The sequence below is a fragment of the Glycine max genome, chromosome 4 (genome assembly GCF_000004515.6).
Source record: "Glycine max cultivar Williams 82 chromosome 4, Glycine_max_v4.0, whole genome shotgun sequence".
Lineage (NCBI taxonomy): Eukaryota > Viridiplantae > Streptophyta > Magnoliopsida > Fabales > Fabaceae > Glycine > Glycine max.
This window is the reverse complement of record NC_016091.4, coordinates 45073497-45090850: the sequence shown is the minus strand read 5'-3', so window position 1 is coordinate 45090850 and position 17354 is coordinate 45073497. Positions and strand designations below refer to the sequence as shown.

General features: G+C 32.1%; 2 protein-coding genes across 3 annotated transcripts; both read right to left on the bottom strand.

The window, feature by feature from the left end:
• Nucleotides 1-2654: 2654 nt before the first annotated feature.
• On the bottom strand, nt 2655-9776 carry LOC100817167 (DNA-(apurinic or apyrimidinic site) endonuclease). 2 transcript variants are annotated; one of them, XM_006578615.4, is made up of 10 exons: nt 9426-9776; nt 9123-9215; nt 6182-6326; nt 5511-5712; nt 4915-4993; nt 4502-4563; nt 3654-3740; nt 3251-3354; nt 2947-3051; nt 2655-2800 (listed from the first exon to the last, which is right to left on the bottom strand). In XM_006578615.4, exons 1-9 carry the CDS (start codon nt 9639-9641, stop codon nt 2972-2974), a joined length of 1068 nt encoding a protein of 355 aa, XP_006578678.1. In that variant the 5' UTR covers nt 9642-9776; the 3' UTR covers nt 2655-2800; nt 2947-2971. The 2 variants fall into 2 exon arrangements, with proteins under 2 accessions (XP_006578678.1, XP_003523126.1); XM_003523078.5 differs by having other exon boundaries at nt 2655-3051.
• Nucleotides 9777-11140: 1364 nt separating this feature from the next.
• Nucleotides 11141-16293, bottom strand: LOC100816266 (CBBY-like protein). The gene is made up of 8 exons (XM_003523076.5): nt 15917-16293; nt 15258-15328; nt 14760-14918; nt 14170-14236; nt 13762-13857; nt 13371-13417; nt 13092-13172; nt 11141-11633 (listed from the first exon to the last, which is right to left on the bottom strand). Exons 1-8 carry the CDS (start codon nt 16256-16258, stop codon nt 11510-11512), a joined length of 987 nt encoding a protein of 328 aa, XP_003523124.1. The 5' UTR covers nt 16259-16293; the 3' UTR covers nt 11141-11509.
• Nucleotides 16294-17354: the final 1061 nt, after the last annotated feature.

The following is a 17354-nucleotide window of genomic DNA, read 5'->3' as shown; positions in this document are numbered from 1 at the left end:
AGAATTTGACATGGAAAGTGGGTCCAATTTAAGGTACGTAATAGTTAATTTTAACTTACTTTTTAATTTAGAATAAATAATTATTTTTGTCTTGGTGAAGAATTTAAAAAAATTATCAATATCTTACATATTTAAAAATGATAAAAATGATTATTTTTTAATTTATTTAATATTGATTGATTCTATCGTAGATTAAATGATATTTAAGGTTTTGATACAGGTATTTAGAAATATAATTAATTTATTAAATTTTAAAAAAATATATTATGTAATTTTTTAATCTCTTTAATTAATGATTTATTTATTCTTTTTATATTTATTCTCATTAAGCATTCCCTCTTAATTCATATATAAGCAAAAAAGTAATTTTATATGTTGAATTTAAATATAAATAAATATAACTATTTTTCCTATATAATATTATCATTCTTAAAATATTCTTTATTTAATTTTAATTTTATTTTTAATAACTTTTTTTTTATTTATGATATCAAGTTTCAATAAATAATATTTAAAAAATAATCTTATTTTACTTAAAATCTTGAAAAAATATATTTAATGTCATATTGATTTTATAAAATCACATGTACTTTAAAATATATTTTTTTTAAAAACCATTATATAATTGAGAACGAGAGGAACAGTATATTTAAGTTTTAAATGGGAGGATGATATTTTTTACGGAACATTTATTTCATTTTTATTTTCTTCAATAAAGATTTCCTAAGTACTGCTGAGCTAGGGGTATATTTTCTCCTGTACCCTAACAAGATCTTTTAAAAAATAAAAAGTAACATTATCCGTACACATTGATGTATATGGATCCTAGACTTCGTAGCCATCTCACGTACACCATGATTTTATTTTTTTCTTAGGATAACAAAGGTGATTTTTATTTTATTTTATTTTGCGTGGCTAAAATCTGTTTAAATAGAATCGTGTTCCTTTTTGTCGGAAGCTTGAACGTAGGACTCTTATCATTTTAAAAGTACCTATATTATTCTCTACCATTTGCTCTCACATGCAACAGTTTTAAACGGGAATTATCTTGCTTTGTCCGTTTTCTTTTATTGGGGCTGAATCATTTTGATGGTTTGTTAACAAGGAAATCCCTCACTCAAAAAAATAATGTTGCGAAATGTATATTGTATATTGCAAGTTGCAAGAATCATGCAAGTTAGTACTTTATATATTTTTTTTTCTTGTGAACGCAAACGGAAAAGAAAAACATTTATTGATGCACTTTAAAGAAAGCACATCTCTTTGCTAGTGGTCCAACATCTATTAGAGATTTTAATGGTGTAACCACTATAAATTGTTTAAGTCAGTTATTTATAGTTTTTTTTTATGAATATCACCATGAACATAATTTTTTTTTATATTAATATATATACTTTACAATTTATCAACTTCCAATGATATAACTCACCATGTGAAACACGGCACCTTGAAAAAAGTGTTATAGCATGTTTTTCATAAAAATTTGCTATCCCAAAATTACACCTCATCTTAAAAGTTCTTTCTAGTTTAAATAATTTATCTTCTATTGTAAAAAAAAATAAAATCTGAACAAATGCCTATTAGAGTAAGGTTCGATTTTATTTATCTAGTCTAACAATCATTCTAAAACTATTCTGTTATACTTCTATTTTTTTTAAAAAAAATCAATTATGTTCCTCTATTTAAAAAAGAATTCATACTTTTTTGTATGTACACCAAGACCTTCCTCCAACTGAAAACAAATCTCTTTCTTTACATAAGCATTACCAAAGTAATTTGTCTCTTCCTAACAATTTATGCCTCACTAATACAAAATTAACTCGGCATAATTTTAAAAAAGCTGACTTATGAATCTTTATAATCAATTTGATTATAATTTTGCATACACAAACGTCTCATTAAACATTATTCAAAAGTTAGATTGATGAAATAACATTCTATATAGAAGCAACTCATATCAAGATCTCATACTTTATATTGAGAAAAAGAGAGCTCTCCCTACAAAATAAAAATGTTTGAGAACTCATTTCAAGTCTTGTAAATAGAATTTCTCACTTTTTACCAGGATTAAATCATAATTTTTATTTTTTTAAGGATTAAATTATCACCGATTTACATATTTAGTGACCAAAATGATTATTTATTAAAAAAACTAGTTATTTTCACTGTTTTCTCTACAAATATTTGAAAACAGGAAAATGATTGAAAACAAAAGAGTTAATTTCATAACTTCTACAAAGTTGTATGTTTAAGAGTTAATTTTTTGTTGGTTAGTAGTGCATTTCTTTGCGGGTTTAATTTTTCTACTCCCCATCAATGCATTTTTATAAATTTGGCTTAAATATTTGCTCAATCCCTATAATATAAGTTTCATTTATTTATTTTGGTCCTCTTAATTTTTGGTCCCTATAAAATTTGGTTTTTTTAATTTTGATTCCTTGTAATTTTGTTTATTCGATTTGACAGACAAATCTAACACCTATATTTATAAGGACTAAAAAATTGTTTAAGCAAAAATAAATATAGATGATTTATTGTAATAGGACCCATTTAAAAATCCAAAAAAGTGAAAGAAAGAAAGATTTCTGGGATGAAAATTGCCTAAACCCACATGATTTTGGTTTAAAAACATGGAGGAAATAGAAAGCGACAAGTGACATAAAAGAATTTGCTCAGCATCAAGCGAGTTATAATTTTGCAGGCTGCCCCCACACATCATTTTAATTTCGATATGACAACCGAATTGATGAGCCCAACTACTTTGTTTTCTTCTAATGCTATCTAGAGTGGCCACCATTTGCTGCAATGGTACCATAGTATTGTTAGTGTTGGATGTAACTTGTAAGTACACACCCAGTTCGTGCCAGAGAAACATGGTGAAAAATAACTTTTCATCAAGGAAACATTCAGCATCCAGAGTCCAGACAATAGAGAAAAAATTATGACCTTGGCTTTGTAACATAAACACTTCTTATATTGGATCCTCATTTTGAGAGTTAGAACTAGGAGAGAGCTCCAAGGTAACTGGACAATGATCACTTCCATAGAAACCTGTGGAGACAAGAACAAGGTCATGCTTGTTACAATATGAAGTTTACGAGTTAGCAATAGCACCAATTACCACAAGCTGCAATTTGGTTTCAGATAGGTTATAGGATGAGTTAGCAATAAGACCATATTTATGTCATGAGTTTCACATTTTCTTGAATAAGCAATTTAATAGGAGTATATCAATCGCATGAGTAGAGACCTTCTAACTCTATCCCATGTCCACGCATTTCACATGCAGCAATCCTTTCTTTTAGCTTCTCTGAAACTAAAAAGTAGTCTATTCTCATTCGTTTTCCACGATACCTTCAAAGAAAACACTTGTAAGAACTAACAGGCCAAAGATGTAAATTAGATTAGACAATTAGTATAGCTTAAATAGTAAAAAAAAAAAAAAATCCTTATATTTGTTTACATCACACATTTTAACAGCTATTACAGAGGACGCCTTTACAGTTTACAGGGGTAAAAGAAAAAAAGTGAAAAAGAAAAATGGTTCAGAGAAAAGACCAAAAATATGTGTAAATTATTCGAGTACATTGCCTCAACATAATAGTTAATCAACATTAACATTGAGAATCAATTCCTACAGTTTAATTTCTTACCTTCCCACTGGGTTTCCAGACCATGAGAAACCTCGCTCCATGTCCTTATCTTCATGCAGAAATCTGTAGGCATCCACCAGCTTCCCCCTGGAGCATGCTCCATACTATCAGCTAATTGAGACTTTAAATACATAAATAAATAATAAGTAACTAAAAAATAAATGGTAAAAGGAGGTTATAAGGAGTTACTACAACCAGAAACAAGTCAGATGTGGTGCAAGACATTTTTCTTATCAATTTAGTAGGCCTTGACTTGGGTTGCAATACTCAGGAAATACAGACATCATATACTTATTCAAAACTTCAGGAGAATATTATCTGAAGAATAAATGCAAGGTCCAACTTCCTAGTCTTCCAATACTTGATGTAGTTACCCTTCTTTTTTGTTTATTTTTCTTTGATTGATGCCATTTAATTTTAAGTTAAAACTAAAAAGATCTTACTGCAATGGATTCAATTTTTAACAATGGGTGGCTAAAACACAGATAAGAAAAAATAATACAAAGATTGAAATCTAACCTGTTCTCAATAGTCACTTTTTCTATGAAAATTGACTAAAAATAAGGTATTACTATTACTAGAGATACAAAATCACTTCCTAAACCTTAACAAATAAAGGCAGAACAGGCATTATATGGATCCTGACAATCGATCTTGCTATGAAGTCAGATAGACTGCAAGAAGCTAACTTTCCAAATTACAGTTTCGGATGGAATGAAAGAGAAAATATTGGGAAATATGAATTACTAACCAATCCAAGCATAGCAACAACTTCAGGGTAGGTTTTGCCATGCTGATGTTATATGTAACAAAAACCAATTAACAAAAAGAATAATGAGATCACTCACTCTCTTAAAATGGTACCAAACCGTTTTCTTTCAGACAAGGTAAACCCAGGCTGCCCACAGTCCTGCATAAAGCCAAATGTTAGGAGATATAAAACCATTATTGGACCTCTCCTAATAGCTTAAGTTTTTAGGAGAGTTTGGTTCAAGACAAGGTATCAAAGCTTCTAATGATTTTGATTCTTGTTGCACCCATTCTTTATAATTAAATTAAATTCCAGCACAAGGTCAAGTGAGCCTATGCGTTGACCACACTTAAAGCCTATAGAGGTCTTGCATGGCAACAAATTAATTTTAAAAATATAAAATCATTCCTGGTCTCCACCTAATAGCTTAATCTTTAAGGAGATAAATCTACTGAAATTAAAAGGAATGAATCTATTTTAAAGGGAACTTCAAGAGAAAAGTGCTTAGACCTCTTTATTTGGAGGAATATAACCATTGAGTTTTGCCACACTGAAAAAGTCTGGATGACTCACATCGATCTCTTCATGGCTGCACACAATGAATATGTATATAGAGCTCCTTCTTAGAAAGTGTAGATGTAATAGTAGACACAGTCACACAGCTATAATAACATGGAGCTTGATCAAAACTCAGAAAGATTCATGCAACATCCAAAACAATCCTCTGGTCTGAGATACTAAAATCAGAAAGAAGCCAAAGCATGACAGCTATAGAAAAATTATGCTTCTGGGTTAGGTAAAACTACATCTAAAAGTTAATCAGAAGTAAAGTGCAGCTTCAATGAATTAGTTTCATATGATGCATATAGTTACATAAAATTAAAAATAAAACATAAATCTTTGCAGTTCTCTCAAACTGTAGGAATTTTGTTTTGTTCATCACATGGCTTGTAATAAAACCAGATGAAATCATGAAACCAACAAATGAGCTTGACTCATAACCAGAACTTAATGACAAAAGAATGCAAGAGATAAAGTATGTTACCAAACAAAGGAGACAGAACTAATGATATCCCCAAACCCAAAGAAAAATGGAGATTAGCCACCTGACATTCAGATCCCCACACCATATTAAAGGCTTGTCTGAACTTTGTGTAACAAATTCCAGTATCCTTTTGTCCCATTTTCTTCTCCTTTGAAATGAGTTTGCCTCCTCTTTCCATCCATTATTTGGTACATATGTATTCAATAAACGAAGTGTTTCAAATTCAACTAGGATTACTCGACCATCTGGTTCATGCTTTGAAGCTAACAACAAAAGCAAGAATAAGAATCCATCAGCAGCAAACAAAACATGGAACAAAATCCCATGCACATATGTCAAAAACTTATTTTAGATAAATCCTCTATTTTGAATGTTAGTGGTCATATGGCCACTTAAAAAAAGTCACGCGCATTATCTTGACCATTCAAATATGATCTTATGGTCTATGTTTATTATTCTTATTTGTCACAATAACTAAGAGTTCTCACGTGATATGCTACACACACACACACACATAATAAGTTCATGTAATTCTTTTAAAGAGCACATTCAAATCATGGCAGGATTATAAATTACCAACATTTTATGTTGATATTGTTCAGCAAGATAATAATAACACCAACATTAATATCTGACATTTGAATGCTGAATATATATATATATATATATATATATGCAAAAGAAATGTTTAATGCCATAAACACAATAGGAAAAGTCTGCAAAGCTGGATACCTAATTTATCAAGATTGAAAACAACACTTTTTGGCTTGAAGCATTTTTTCACCAGTAGTGCTGTCCCTGCATACTTTGAATCTGCAAGAGACCACCAAACGTGATAGTTCCCAAAAGGTGGAGCAGAAAGTGCACGTGTCAAAATCTGCATAAGTTAAACAAATGTGTCAAAATAATAGAAAGTAATATGATGATTATATCAATTGAACATAACAGTATCGTTTTGTTCATGTTTTGGTGCATAAGTAATGTTAATACATGTTAGAGATGTCATAAAGCCATTAATGAGCCTCCGCCCAATAGCTAAAACAGCTTAAATATGTTTTTAGTTCATGTAAATATGGCTAAATTTGGTTTTAAATCCTCCAAAAAAAAAAGGAAAACTGAAACCATATTTATCCATGTTTTCAAGACTTAAAACCTGTTTTACCCTAACTTGAAGTTTTAGGGCAGTTGACCATTGACATAGTATTAAACCTTCTATGATTAAATGGCCAAGTGATTGATCTGTGCCAACCTTATCCACCCAAATAAAAAAATGAATCTCAACACATAGTAAAAATGGGTCTATGCGTTGTCCACACTTCAAGCTAGGGGTGAGTGAAAAATCCACATGAACAAAATTGAACACTGTAAAATAATAGAATAGTTTAAATAGTTCAAGAACCAGAACTGATTTTTGTAAAAAGATTCAATAACTTGAAACGGTTTTCTATTTAATTCAGTCAACCTGTTTAAACTTGAACTTTAATATCACATCTTAATCCAAATTTTTGTGTTAGTTTCTTCTCAATTAAGTATGAATCCAAAAATCTCACATCAGAAAATACTCTCTACTTAATCTCTTTCTTTCTCACTTCATCATTTGAAGCTTGATGGCAATGGCCAACAATGTCAACTGTGGAATACAGGGAAGCAACAGATTTCTCATGCATTGTGTTAAGGCATTGCATTTGATTGAGTGAGATGGAAAATAATGAAGGGTTGAGAAATCTGTTGCTGAAGAGGCAGAGGGAAGAAAATACATTTTGTGGTTTTCTATCAGCAACAAGGAAAGCATGATTCAAGGATCACATTGGCTAGGGGTTTCAAAACCACCACATGGACACAGAATCCAAGCTGCTAACAGCAGAAAAGGAAGGCTTGGTATTTGGATTGTACAATCTAATCATACTGACTGGACAAGATCTGGCTCTGATCAAGAACAGCAAAACAGAACAAGACAAAGCTAGTGCATCTCAAAGCCATCCAGGTGTTCTTGAACCTTTCTTCAGTGCTGAATTTGAATGTTTTGGAGGCAATGAAGATGCCGAACATGGTTGAAATGGTGACTTTAATGGAGGGAGGGAGGTCTGAGATGAGTGTGCATTTCAACTGGTTATGAACTGGTTCAAGATCATAACCACTAAACAGTTTGGTGCAGGTTTTGCAAAATACAATAGATTCAGATTGGGTTGGTCATTTTTCATTTCAGGAATCAGGATCAGTTTGGTTCTATTCAGTTTTGAAGAAAAACCAAACCATGACCAATGTTACTTCTTGAAGGGCCGGCCCTTACACGAGGGGATGCGTTAGAGATGTAATAAATCCATTCATGAATCTTCACCTAGCACTTAAATTTTGAGGAAATTGATCAATGAAAAAACATACAATTAAAGATTTTGGAACACCACTTCTGACTAAACTAATTCAAAGAACTTCAAGTGTTACATTAAAGTTATCAAACTATATCCTTTTATTCAAGAGCTTCATGAGTTCATAATTTCATGTGAACTGTCAGGTAAACTAATCATATGTTGTAAGAGAGCTTTCTTTCTCACTCTCACTTGCAGCGTTGCTGCCACTTGGTTAGTTCAGACAGTTGGAACCGTCAGGCTAGTTCACAGCTGCAATGGCCAGCTGCCACAGTTAGTTAGGATCTCAGTACTACTTCGTTCCATGTATCACACATGCCAATTGTAACATTCATTTCTCAGTTATCAGTCAAATCAGTTCTTTCTTTCTCCATCCCCACCCCAGTCCACTTTCCAGTATCCACACATTCCATTTATAATTATTAGCAAAGAAGATGATATAATGATTGCTATTAGGAATCATCTTCCATCAATGTTTGATTTCAAACAATAAATGTTTTTCATAATTTTACTTGGTGTTCTCAATGGTAACCCTCGTGTGACTTAAAACAGCATCTGTGCTGAGAGAATCTCCAGATAATGCTAGTTTCGTGGATCATACCTGAAGATGATCAAGCTTATCCCAAAACCACTTCAAGAATACTTATGATCTGCATGACCCATCAATCTCCTGAAATTTATCCAATCTAATTGATTGGATCACCCATGCCAGGGCACAATCCTGCTCAACCTGGTATCTCATTCAAAGCATGGAGAGAAGGTACACTCCACCCCCCCCCCCCCCGAAAAAAAAAAACAAAAAAAAAGGTACCATCATTGACCTCTATAAATAGGAGTGACCTCACCCATATCTCCCAACTTTTAGCCTAAACACTCTAACCACATTTATTACGCACCAACTTGAGTACGGAGTGCCTTGCAAGTACCCATCTCCACCCCCAGCCAAGCTAGGTGCACTCCAGCAATGAGTCCAGTCCTAGTAGACAACCACTCAGGTTCAGTGCAGGAGCACTTCCTATATGGCTAGTTTCTCTTGATGTTCTCAAATGCTACTCTATCTCCACAGTCATATAAAATAACAGCCAGAGATATATACACCGGCGAAGAAAGGATATAGAATGCAGAGCAAATGCAACTTCCCTAGTGATGAAAGCCCGTTAGGATTCCCGAGAATTAAAAGAGTAAAAGTTGAGAAGCATCATTAGCACCCAACCCAATTCACATTTTTCTTTTATCAATCCATCTCATTTAATCAAGTCACATAATACATACATAGATTCACAATCAGTAACAGGACATAAAGGTACCTTCTTTTCTTCCCTGGCCGCGCTTGTATCGTCTTTTATTTCTCCCTGAATTTTAGACGCGCCCTTGGCACCAGCAGCAGGCATCCGCACTTCCTAATGAAGATTTCATGCCACAACAAATTTATTATCAGCATAAACATGTAATGTAATGTATCCAACAGGAAATGGAAGCTTAACAAAAAGTATCAAGGCTACTTTGCTTCAATTAAAATTAAAACTAATTCTATTTGTAAGATTCCATGATCTTCTAAATAAGTCCCACAAGTATGAAGAGATAGAAAATAAACAAAAAGGGGAAAGGACCTGTATGGCAATGAGATCAGGATCAAAAGTGGTGATGAGGTTGGTGAAGTCGGGCCAGTTGTTTTTGACTCGAAGGAGAAAGCTGTTGGCATTCCAAGTCATAAACTTCAACGGCTCCTTCTTCTCATTACTTTCTTCAGCCTCCGAATCATTCTCTCTTGGCTTCTTCACAGACCCATCTGAATCTTTCTCCACCACTTTGAAAAACCGTTTCATTTTTTCTTTTCTCTTTCCCCTTCGCTCTTCGCTCTTCACTCTTCACTCTTCACTCTTCACTCACTCTATTTGCCTCCACTGGTTTGATCCTTCCCCAAAACACTCATACTGTTGCCTTCTTCTCGCACCCACATCATACATTATTATAATTCAAAAATGCAAAAACTATTAAATTAATATACTGAATACCTTTTTTTTTTTTAATGATACGGTTATATTTGAATTTCCTTTTTTTGATAAGACTTATATTTGAAATTTCAGTCAGATTAAAAAAAATTAAAATTATAAAAAGATATTTTCCAGATTCAATAGTTTAATAAAAATAATGTGATTTTTATCACAATAATTTTTCTTTTTAGCTTTGGAAAGTTATAATACACTGACCATACATTTAGCAGGTATGTAACTTAACCTTTCTTTATGTTTATGATTGGAGTGTGAAGTTTCAGGGATTGAGATTTTGCTAGGGTTGGTAACGAATCCAATTAACTCAAAAATAATTCAAGATTTGATTTGATAATTAATTTATTTAATTTGGTTAATAAACTAAGTAAATTGAATTAGTTAGAAATTGAATTTATTAAATTTTACAAGAGTTAGAATTTTCGTTAATAAACTAAATGTGGATAAAAAATTTTTTTTGCTGAACTTGAATTTTGTATAAGTTGGTTCGTCTAATTATATACGTATATTTGCATGGAGAGTTGTAAAGATACTCTTATCTCTTTTTTAGTTGGAGTATGTTAACAATCTAGGCATGTGTGGGTCTTTTTATCCTAAATTTTTGTGTGGATTACTAATATACAAAACAAGTATCTGTATGCAAGCAAATGTTGGTGGGTTTGTTAATATGCAAATACTTATTTTTTATATGAATGCATTAGTAAATTATAATTAGATATTATCTTAAAATATATTAATGGTGTAAAAACAAGTGTGTATACTAACAAATTCATATATAAAATAATCATAATTTTAAATTGAATCCTACTAACAAGTAAAATCGATTTATTCACAAATTTGAAACGATTGTTTGATGTGAGACCATATTAAAATTCGTGTATAATTAAAAAAAATAGAGATAGACACAAAATTATCATATAAAGTGGTTATGTAAAAATAACATGAGAGAATTTGTTCCTTGTTGTTGGTATAAAATTGGCATTTAGTGTGTAGGTATTGTAACTCACTATTAGAAAAGAATCTCATGTTAAATTTCTAGTTGTTGTTCGATTGATTTACTTTTCATGTGATTTTTACAAGTTTTATGATATTTTTTGTTCAAACATCCATTAGGTTTTATAGTTTTTTATGTATGTGAATATAATTTGACAATTACATAAAAAAAGGATTTCAAATCGTATCTTAAATTAAAAATAATCATAATTACATAAGAATTATTTTGGCTCACTTTAAAAACCTAAATAATTAAATCAAACTTTTAAAAAATAAAGGGCTACCTATATAGTAAAAAATTAAAAAAAAAACACACAAAGGACTAAAATTAAAAGTGTATTTTAACCATAACAAATCTTAGTCCCATTTCGTAGAGTGAAACCAAACTGATAATGAAACTCAGAATCTAACAACTTCTCCTAGTTTACAAGAGATTGAAGCTTTGATATTTCCAGAATTAATTTAAAATTTTAAGCCTCATTCATTCTATTTATACGAATAATAAAAAAAAAAGTACTTGAAATGAAATTAAGCTTAACAAGAAATGAAGATTCTTTATTGAACCCATGGTGATATTTTCATCATTGACTTGAAAGGGTGGGCTTGAACACATAAGTCGAATTGGGCACTCATAGGAAATATTGAAGGAGACTTGAATCAAACAAAATCTTTGAGTATCACTTAACAATGTGCTAGCTCACGTATTGCTTCTCAAGAAGGCTTCCACAGAATGCCAAGTCAAATCTCTCCTCAGGAGGATCACCAATGCAGTCAAAGACTGCATCTGCATTTAAGAAATCTTCATCTGCTGTATAGCTGCATTTGGATGAAAATGTCAGTGGAAAGCAACCTCATGTTCACAAAACCAATTTGCATTTAAGAATGTTACTGAGAAAGTAAAGATGGCTTTCATTCTCATTGCTTGCAAGCTTTCAAGTTTGCACACACACCTAAAAGGTAAAACAGTAGCAAAAAATATTTAGGAAAATATTAAGAACAAATTACACTCGAATTCCCTGAATTTTTTCTGTAATTTGAAAAAACCAAAGTCCTAAGGTGTTAATGTAATTTGCTCAAATATTAAGCATACACAAACTTTTCTTTTATCCCATTTTCTTTTTATTTCTCTCTTTTTTTCTCATCACATATTTGCATTACTTATCACATTTATTACTTTCTCTCTCTTCCTTGTTTTTCTCTTCCTCTCTCTCTTTTCCTTCCACCCATACACCGTAAAATTATGCGCTTTACATTTATCAGGGTTCAAAAGTTTATTATAATTGATAATGGTAAGCACCTATGTACTATGGAAAGCAGCCTCACATGAAAAAGGTGTTGCATTATATTATACTGCAGATGTCCAAGAATAGATAAGTTAACCATAAAATTGAAAAGAAACCTGGAGAAGCTACTGCAGGAAATTTCTACTAAAACAAAACCCCAAACCTTATCAGTAAAAAATATGTCATCCAGTTATGTTAGGCCTAGATATTAATCACTGGAGCAGAAAAGAAAGATGAGACAACCTGTCACTTGAATCCTGATGTATTTAAACCCAATCCAAATTCAGTGAACTGCCTTATTGTTAATCTTTATGCTATAGTATCTATCAAAGTATTTAACAATGCTGCTACTTGTTGCATCTAAAACTGTGTCAATCAGTTGGATTCATTTACTTTGCCAGTAACTGTATCATCAATTCATCACACTTTAATAATGAAAATTGCGTCCACTTCAAACTTCGTGGTAGTTAACTACTTCCCAAGAAGGCATAAAAGACAATGATAGTTCCACAAAGATGCTGGATACAATTGTCAATAACTTCGCAATTATGTTTGGAAGTATTCACATCATTTTCAAATATGAGTATATGTCGTAAGGTAGGATAAACAATTTCATCGTATCCCTACAAAAAAAATGTCATTTACTAATGGACAAAAAATATTAGTATTAGGATTGCTTCAGTTCTTATAGCATTTGTCTAATGGAAATCAAATTGTTAGTATAGACACCATGGGTTTGCACTAAGAATAGGATATATTATACTAACATTTGGTGTTCTGGTAGTATATAGTATTAATTTTGTATACCAACAAAATTGTCCTAACGTATAGTGTTAATATAGAGTCGCAATGTCTATATCCGCAATTTAATGTCCATTGGAGAAAGGCTATATCAATGGAGGTCAATCCAACAAGTAGCATATTCATATAGCCTATCAATCAAGTAGAAATTTAGAAAACACAAAGCTGAATATAGTAAGTAGAAACATACCCGCTCTTTGTTACTATACACGTCATTCCAGCTGCTTTAGCAGCTGCTAAGCCTATGGCACTGTCCTCCACCACAACACATCTGTAGAAAACAAATATTGACATTTCACATTCAAATGTGACATGTCAATGAATGAAAAGTGAATGTAAAGCACTCAAGTTAAGCCAAATACACCATGCCAAACTTAACCAGAAACTGCAGAGAATTCTATGACATCGTATTTTGAATAATAATTTTAGCACAAGTTATTATCACCTAGGCACTACTATAGTGAGATACCTTGAAGGTTCAACATTCAGAGTGCTGGCTGCTAATAGGTAGATGGCCTGTCAGGAAGAGCATAATTCAGTTAGCTGCTTAGATCATGCCATATTGTGAATTCAATCATTTAGAAAGAAAGATTGCATAATTCAATTTGAGCATAGTATCAAGTAGCTATACCACAGCAAAATTTTGTAAAATTAGAGCCACTGGCGATTCCAGAACACTAAAACGGATATACCTAACTTCATACTTGGGCATGAAAGGACTTCTAATCATTGAGTTTCATTTTCAAATTGATTTTTATTGAATGGAATGTTAATATGCAGGGCCATGAAATAGGACTACACATATTTTGATTGTGTTCTGAAAAACTACCAAATTAACAGTAGAAGGATGAAATTCTTACAGGATCAGGCTTTTTACGGGGAACCACGTCTCCTGCAAATATCTTGATTTTTTCTGCTCTCTCAGGTCCCAGCAAGAATGATACTATTGCAGAGACCTAAAATCAACTCACAACTTAGGTCTGAAGATGAAATAACAAATAAATGTGGATCCAATCACCAGTGCAATATGATTCATTCAGTGATAATTAATCTAATAATTAATAATAATTTGAAGTTTGACCCATTAACAGCTCAAATTACCCGGATTGCGTTCTTGAAAAACCACACAGTAATGTCAATACATAACCATGAGGCTATAACTATTAGGAATTGAAACTCCAACTACTATGAAACAAGGATCAGTGAGCCAATTTTCCCTTATGTCAGAAAAGATTCATTTAAGGAATTGGATTGCTGATTATGCATACCGCCTTCTCGTTGGAAGTGCTGCAAACTGCAACTTGGACTCCTTGAGCAAAAGCCTGATCGATAATCCTATATGTTTGATAAAAACAAAACATGCAATAAGATATGGCACAGAATTTATCTTTCCTGATAATAACCCATACAGTTTTTAATCTTGAAATACATAACATGAAAACTATGAAAGTTAGATCGAAATCAAATGATGGCATAAACAAAATTAGGTTAGAGTTTAGGGAAGAAACAAGATCATGAATTCATGATATAGGATGTTTTACATTTTCTAAATCCACTATTTCACAGGTAGTTAACTCCTCACGTTTCAACTTTGAACAATATTGTGGAGAATCTACTACCCCAATTCCCAAGTTGTTCTAAACTTAATTTAACCCTGAAGAATGGAAACTGAAAAGATGGAACTCCGGCCAAATCACTTGGTCAACAAGTTTCAATATCAAGTCAAGAAACAAATCAATCCAACGCACAAGCCATCATCATTAGGTGGAGGCTAAGGAATGGTTTTATTCATACTTTAACAAAAAATCATTATAGATAAACAATTTGGATAAAAGATAAATAACAGATAGTAACCAACTTTGCAACACCTGGACGAAGAGGCAACAGTTTTTTCTCTATAAGGGCCATAAATAGTTCTGTCTTTTGTTTGTGGAGTGAAGCTATGAATTCTTTTCTTTCTTGTTCACCTGTTGGGGCATTCGCAGGCCAACCCACCTTGTTAAAGTATGCTGTCATCCTAGTCATAAAAAGAAGAAAGGCACATCAAGTTTAACTTCAAGTTCATTCAAATGATGAATTCAACAACAGCACCAAGGTATATTTAGAAGAGAGCAATCCAAGTCCCATTTTTTTCTTCTTTATGGATTAGTTTTGAATAAGGTGTTAAATTGCAGCCATGATTGCAGTTGTCATTTTTTCACAATCCTTGATATTGCAACAAACTATGTTATGAGATTGATTCAGTCACAATTGCGGTTGTCACGAGACTCAAAAACCTTGATGTTGTGATGGCAACTGTGGTCCTGGACTGTTGTTCAAAACTTTGGTTATGGAATGAGAGACACAAGAGACAAACCTTTCTTTTCCGCCTCCAATTTTCAGCAATTCCCCGTACAAGTCCACATCCCAGGTAACACCTAGTTCTCTCTACATGGTAAAAACCAAGACAAAGCAACAACACAATTGTTAAAGTAAAAAGTGAACCAAGAAAAAGAGGCTTCAGAACCAAATGAGAGTTGTTTATGGGATTCTTAAGCTTAAGAACCAGTTCTTACATAGTTCTATTATTAGAGTAATTGACGTGACAGTTCTTAAAGAATAGTTATAAGTATCCATTCTTTAGCCTTTTTAAAAATTGTGAGACAATTGAACAATCATTTAAAGTTTTTAAGAAGAGTAATGATATATGGACACTCATATATCACAGACACATATTTGACACTCTTGTTTTCTCTCTATCTTTCTCTTCTTATCAAATCATATCATCTGTTATACCTACAATTTTCTCTCTTTCTCGTTCTCTCTCTCTCTCAAGGTGTCAAATAGCAAATGGATGTCTATGTATCTTTATCCTTTTAAGAATTCTACCACAGGGGAGAAAACTTGTTGAAGTTCTTAAATCCCATATAGTAGCATTGTAGAGTCCACGAAAAGAGAGTTAAGCAACTCCAACATGGTTATACGAGATGCTCAATGGAAAAGAGTGTATACTATACTATATATATATAAGTGTACCTCTTGGAAGGTTTGGTTGAAAGATATGCGATGGCCATCTTTCTCAGTATCCACAAGGACTCCATCACAGTCAAATAGAAGAGCCGAGGGAAGAGTGGAAGAGGAAGAAGCTGATGCTGAACAACTCAACCTACGAGGAGGAAAATTAAGCCTTGTGGTTGTTGTGGTGATTCCAAACGTTGTTGTTGGTCTTGATATCTTGAGAGAAGCATGTGTTGTGAAGGATGATGATGATGGAATTGGAACATGATCATGGTCCTTGTTGTGTTTGGGGAGGCATTGGATTTTTGGAGTGAAGAGTGAAGCAGAGGAGATGGAGATGATGCTACTTGAAGCTGCCATTAATTACTTAACACTTCACAAACCTCTCCTTTCTTTCTTTCTTTCTTTCAATTTATATTATCTGCTCCTGTGGGACCGTTGAGTCCAATGGTGTGGTTCTAACTTCCAACGTCCAACACAGGTTTCGATTAGGTTCAGCCTTCTCTACACTCTCCACGTGGAAAAGTGATATTTCTATTACTCCTTTTTTCCTTATTATTTATTAAAACATTGTTGATTAATTTATTGTGTTTATTACAAAAATTAAATAAATTTAGTTATTAATAATAAACTTATATATAATTATAATATTTTTAAAAGAATTATCCTTAATTCAATTAGTACAATCTCATATGAGAAAGAAAGAAATAATCCGGTGGCATTTAATTATGGATTAAATAAATAAAAATATTTTATTCAAAAAATAATTAATCTATTGAATTCAATTCTTGTAAAAATTTATTAAAAAAATTCAAAATTATATCTTATAAATAGGGATGGAATATTATTTCTTTGGTAAAGAAAAGTATACTATTTTTTTGTCCATAGAAAAAAGTGACTCTTCAAAACATGTAATTCTTTTTTTATAAAATTGTGTGCCTCAAAGTTAAAAATGAATAAATAATAACTTGAAGCTGTAGATTGAATTGCACTGGCACCCCAGCCACAACATAAACTCTGGTTGTGAGAGCTCGTAAGATATGAGTTTCGTGAGCATGGTTTGATGATTTGATCTAAAACGTCTCACAACCCCTGCATCTGCTGCATTCAAAATTTGGACTATTCATTACATTCTCTCTCTTCCTTAATTACTATACACTAATCAATCAATTGGTTGAGGTTTGGCTGCATACATTATCTGCTGGAGAAAATCTAATGTCTCCCCCTCCCATTCTAACGCCCTATGAAAAAAAAGAAAGAAAAAAACTCTTATAAAATTAAAAGAAAAATAATTACAAAATATTCTCAATATTTTTTAGTATGATATATAGATATTTCTATATATCGTTAACACCGATTATTTTCTTCTATCTCCTTACCACATCATATTATCTGTAGTATTTTTTTTTCTCTTTTTATCTCTAGATGTTAATTAGTTTTTAGTATTATTATTTTA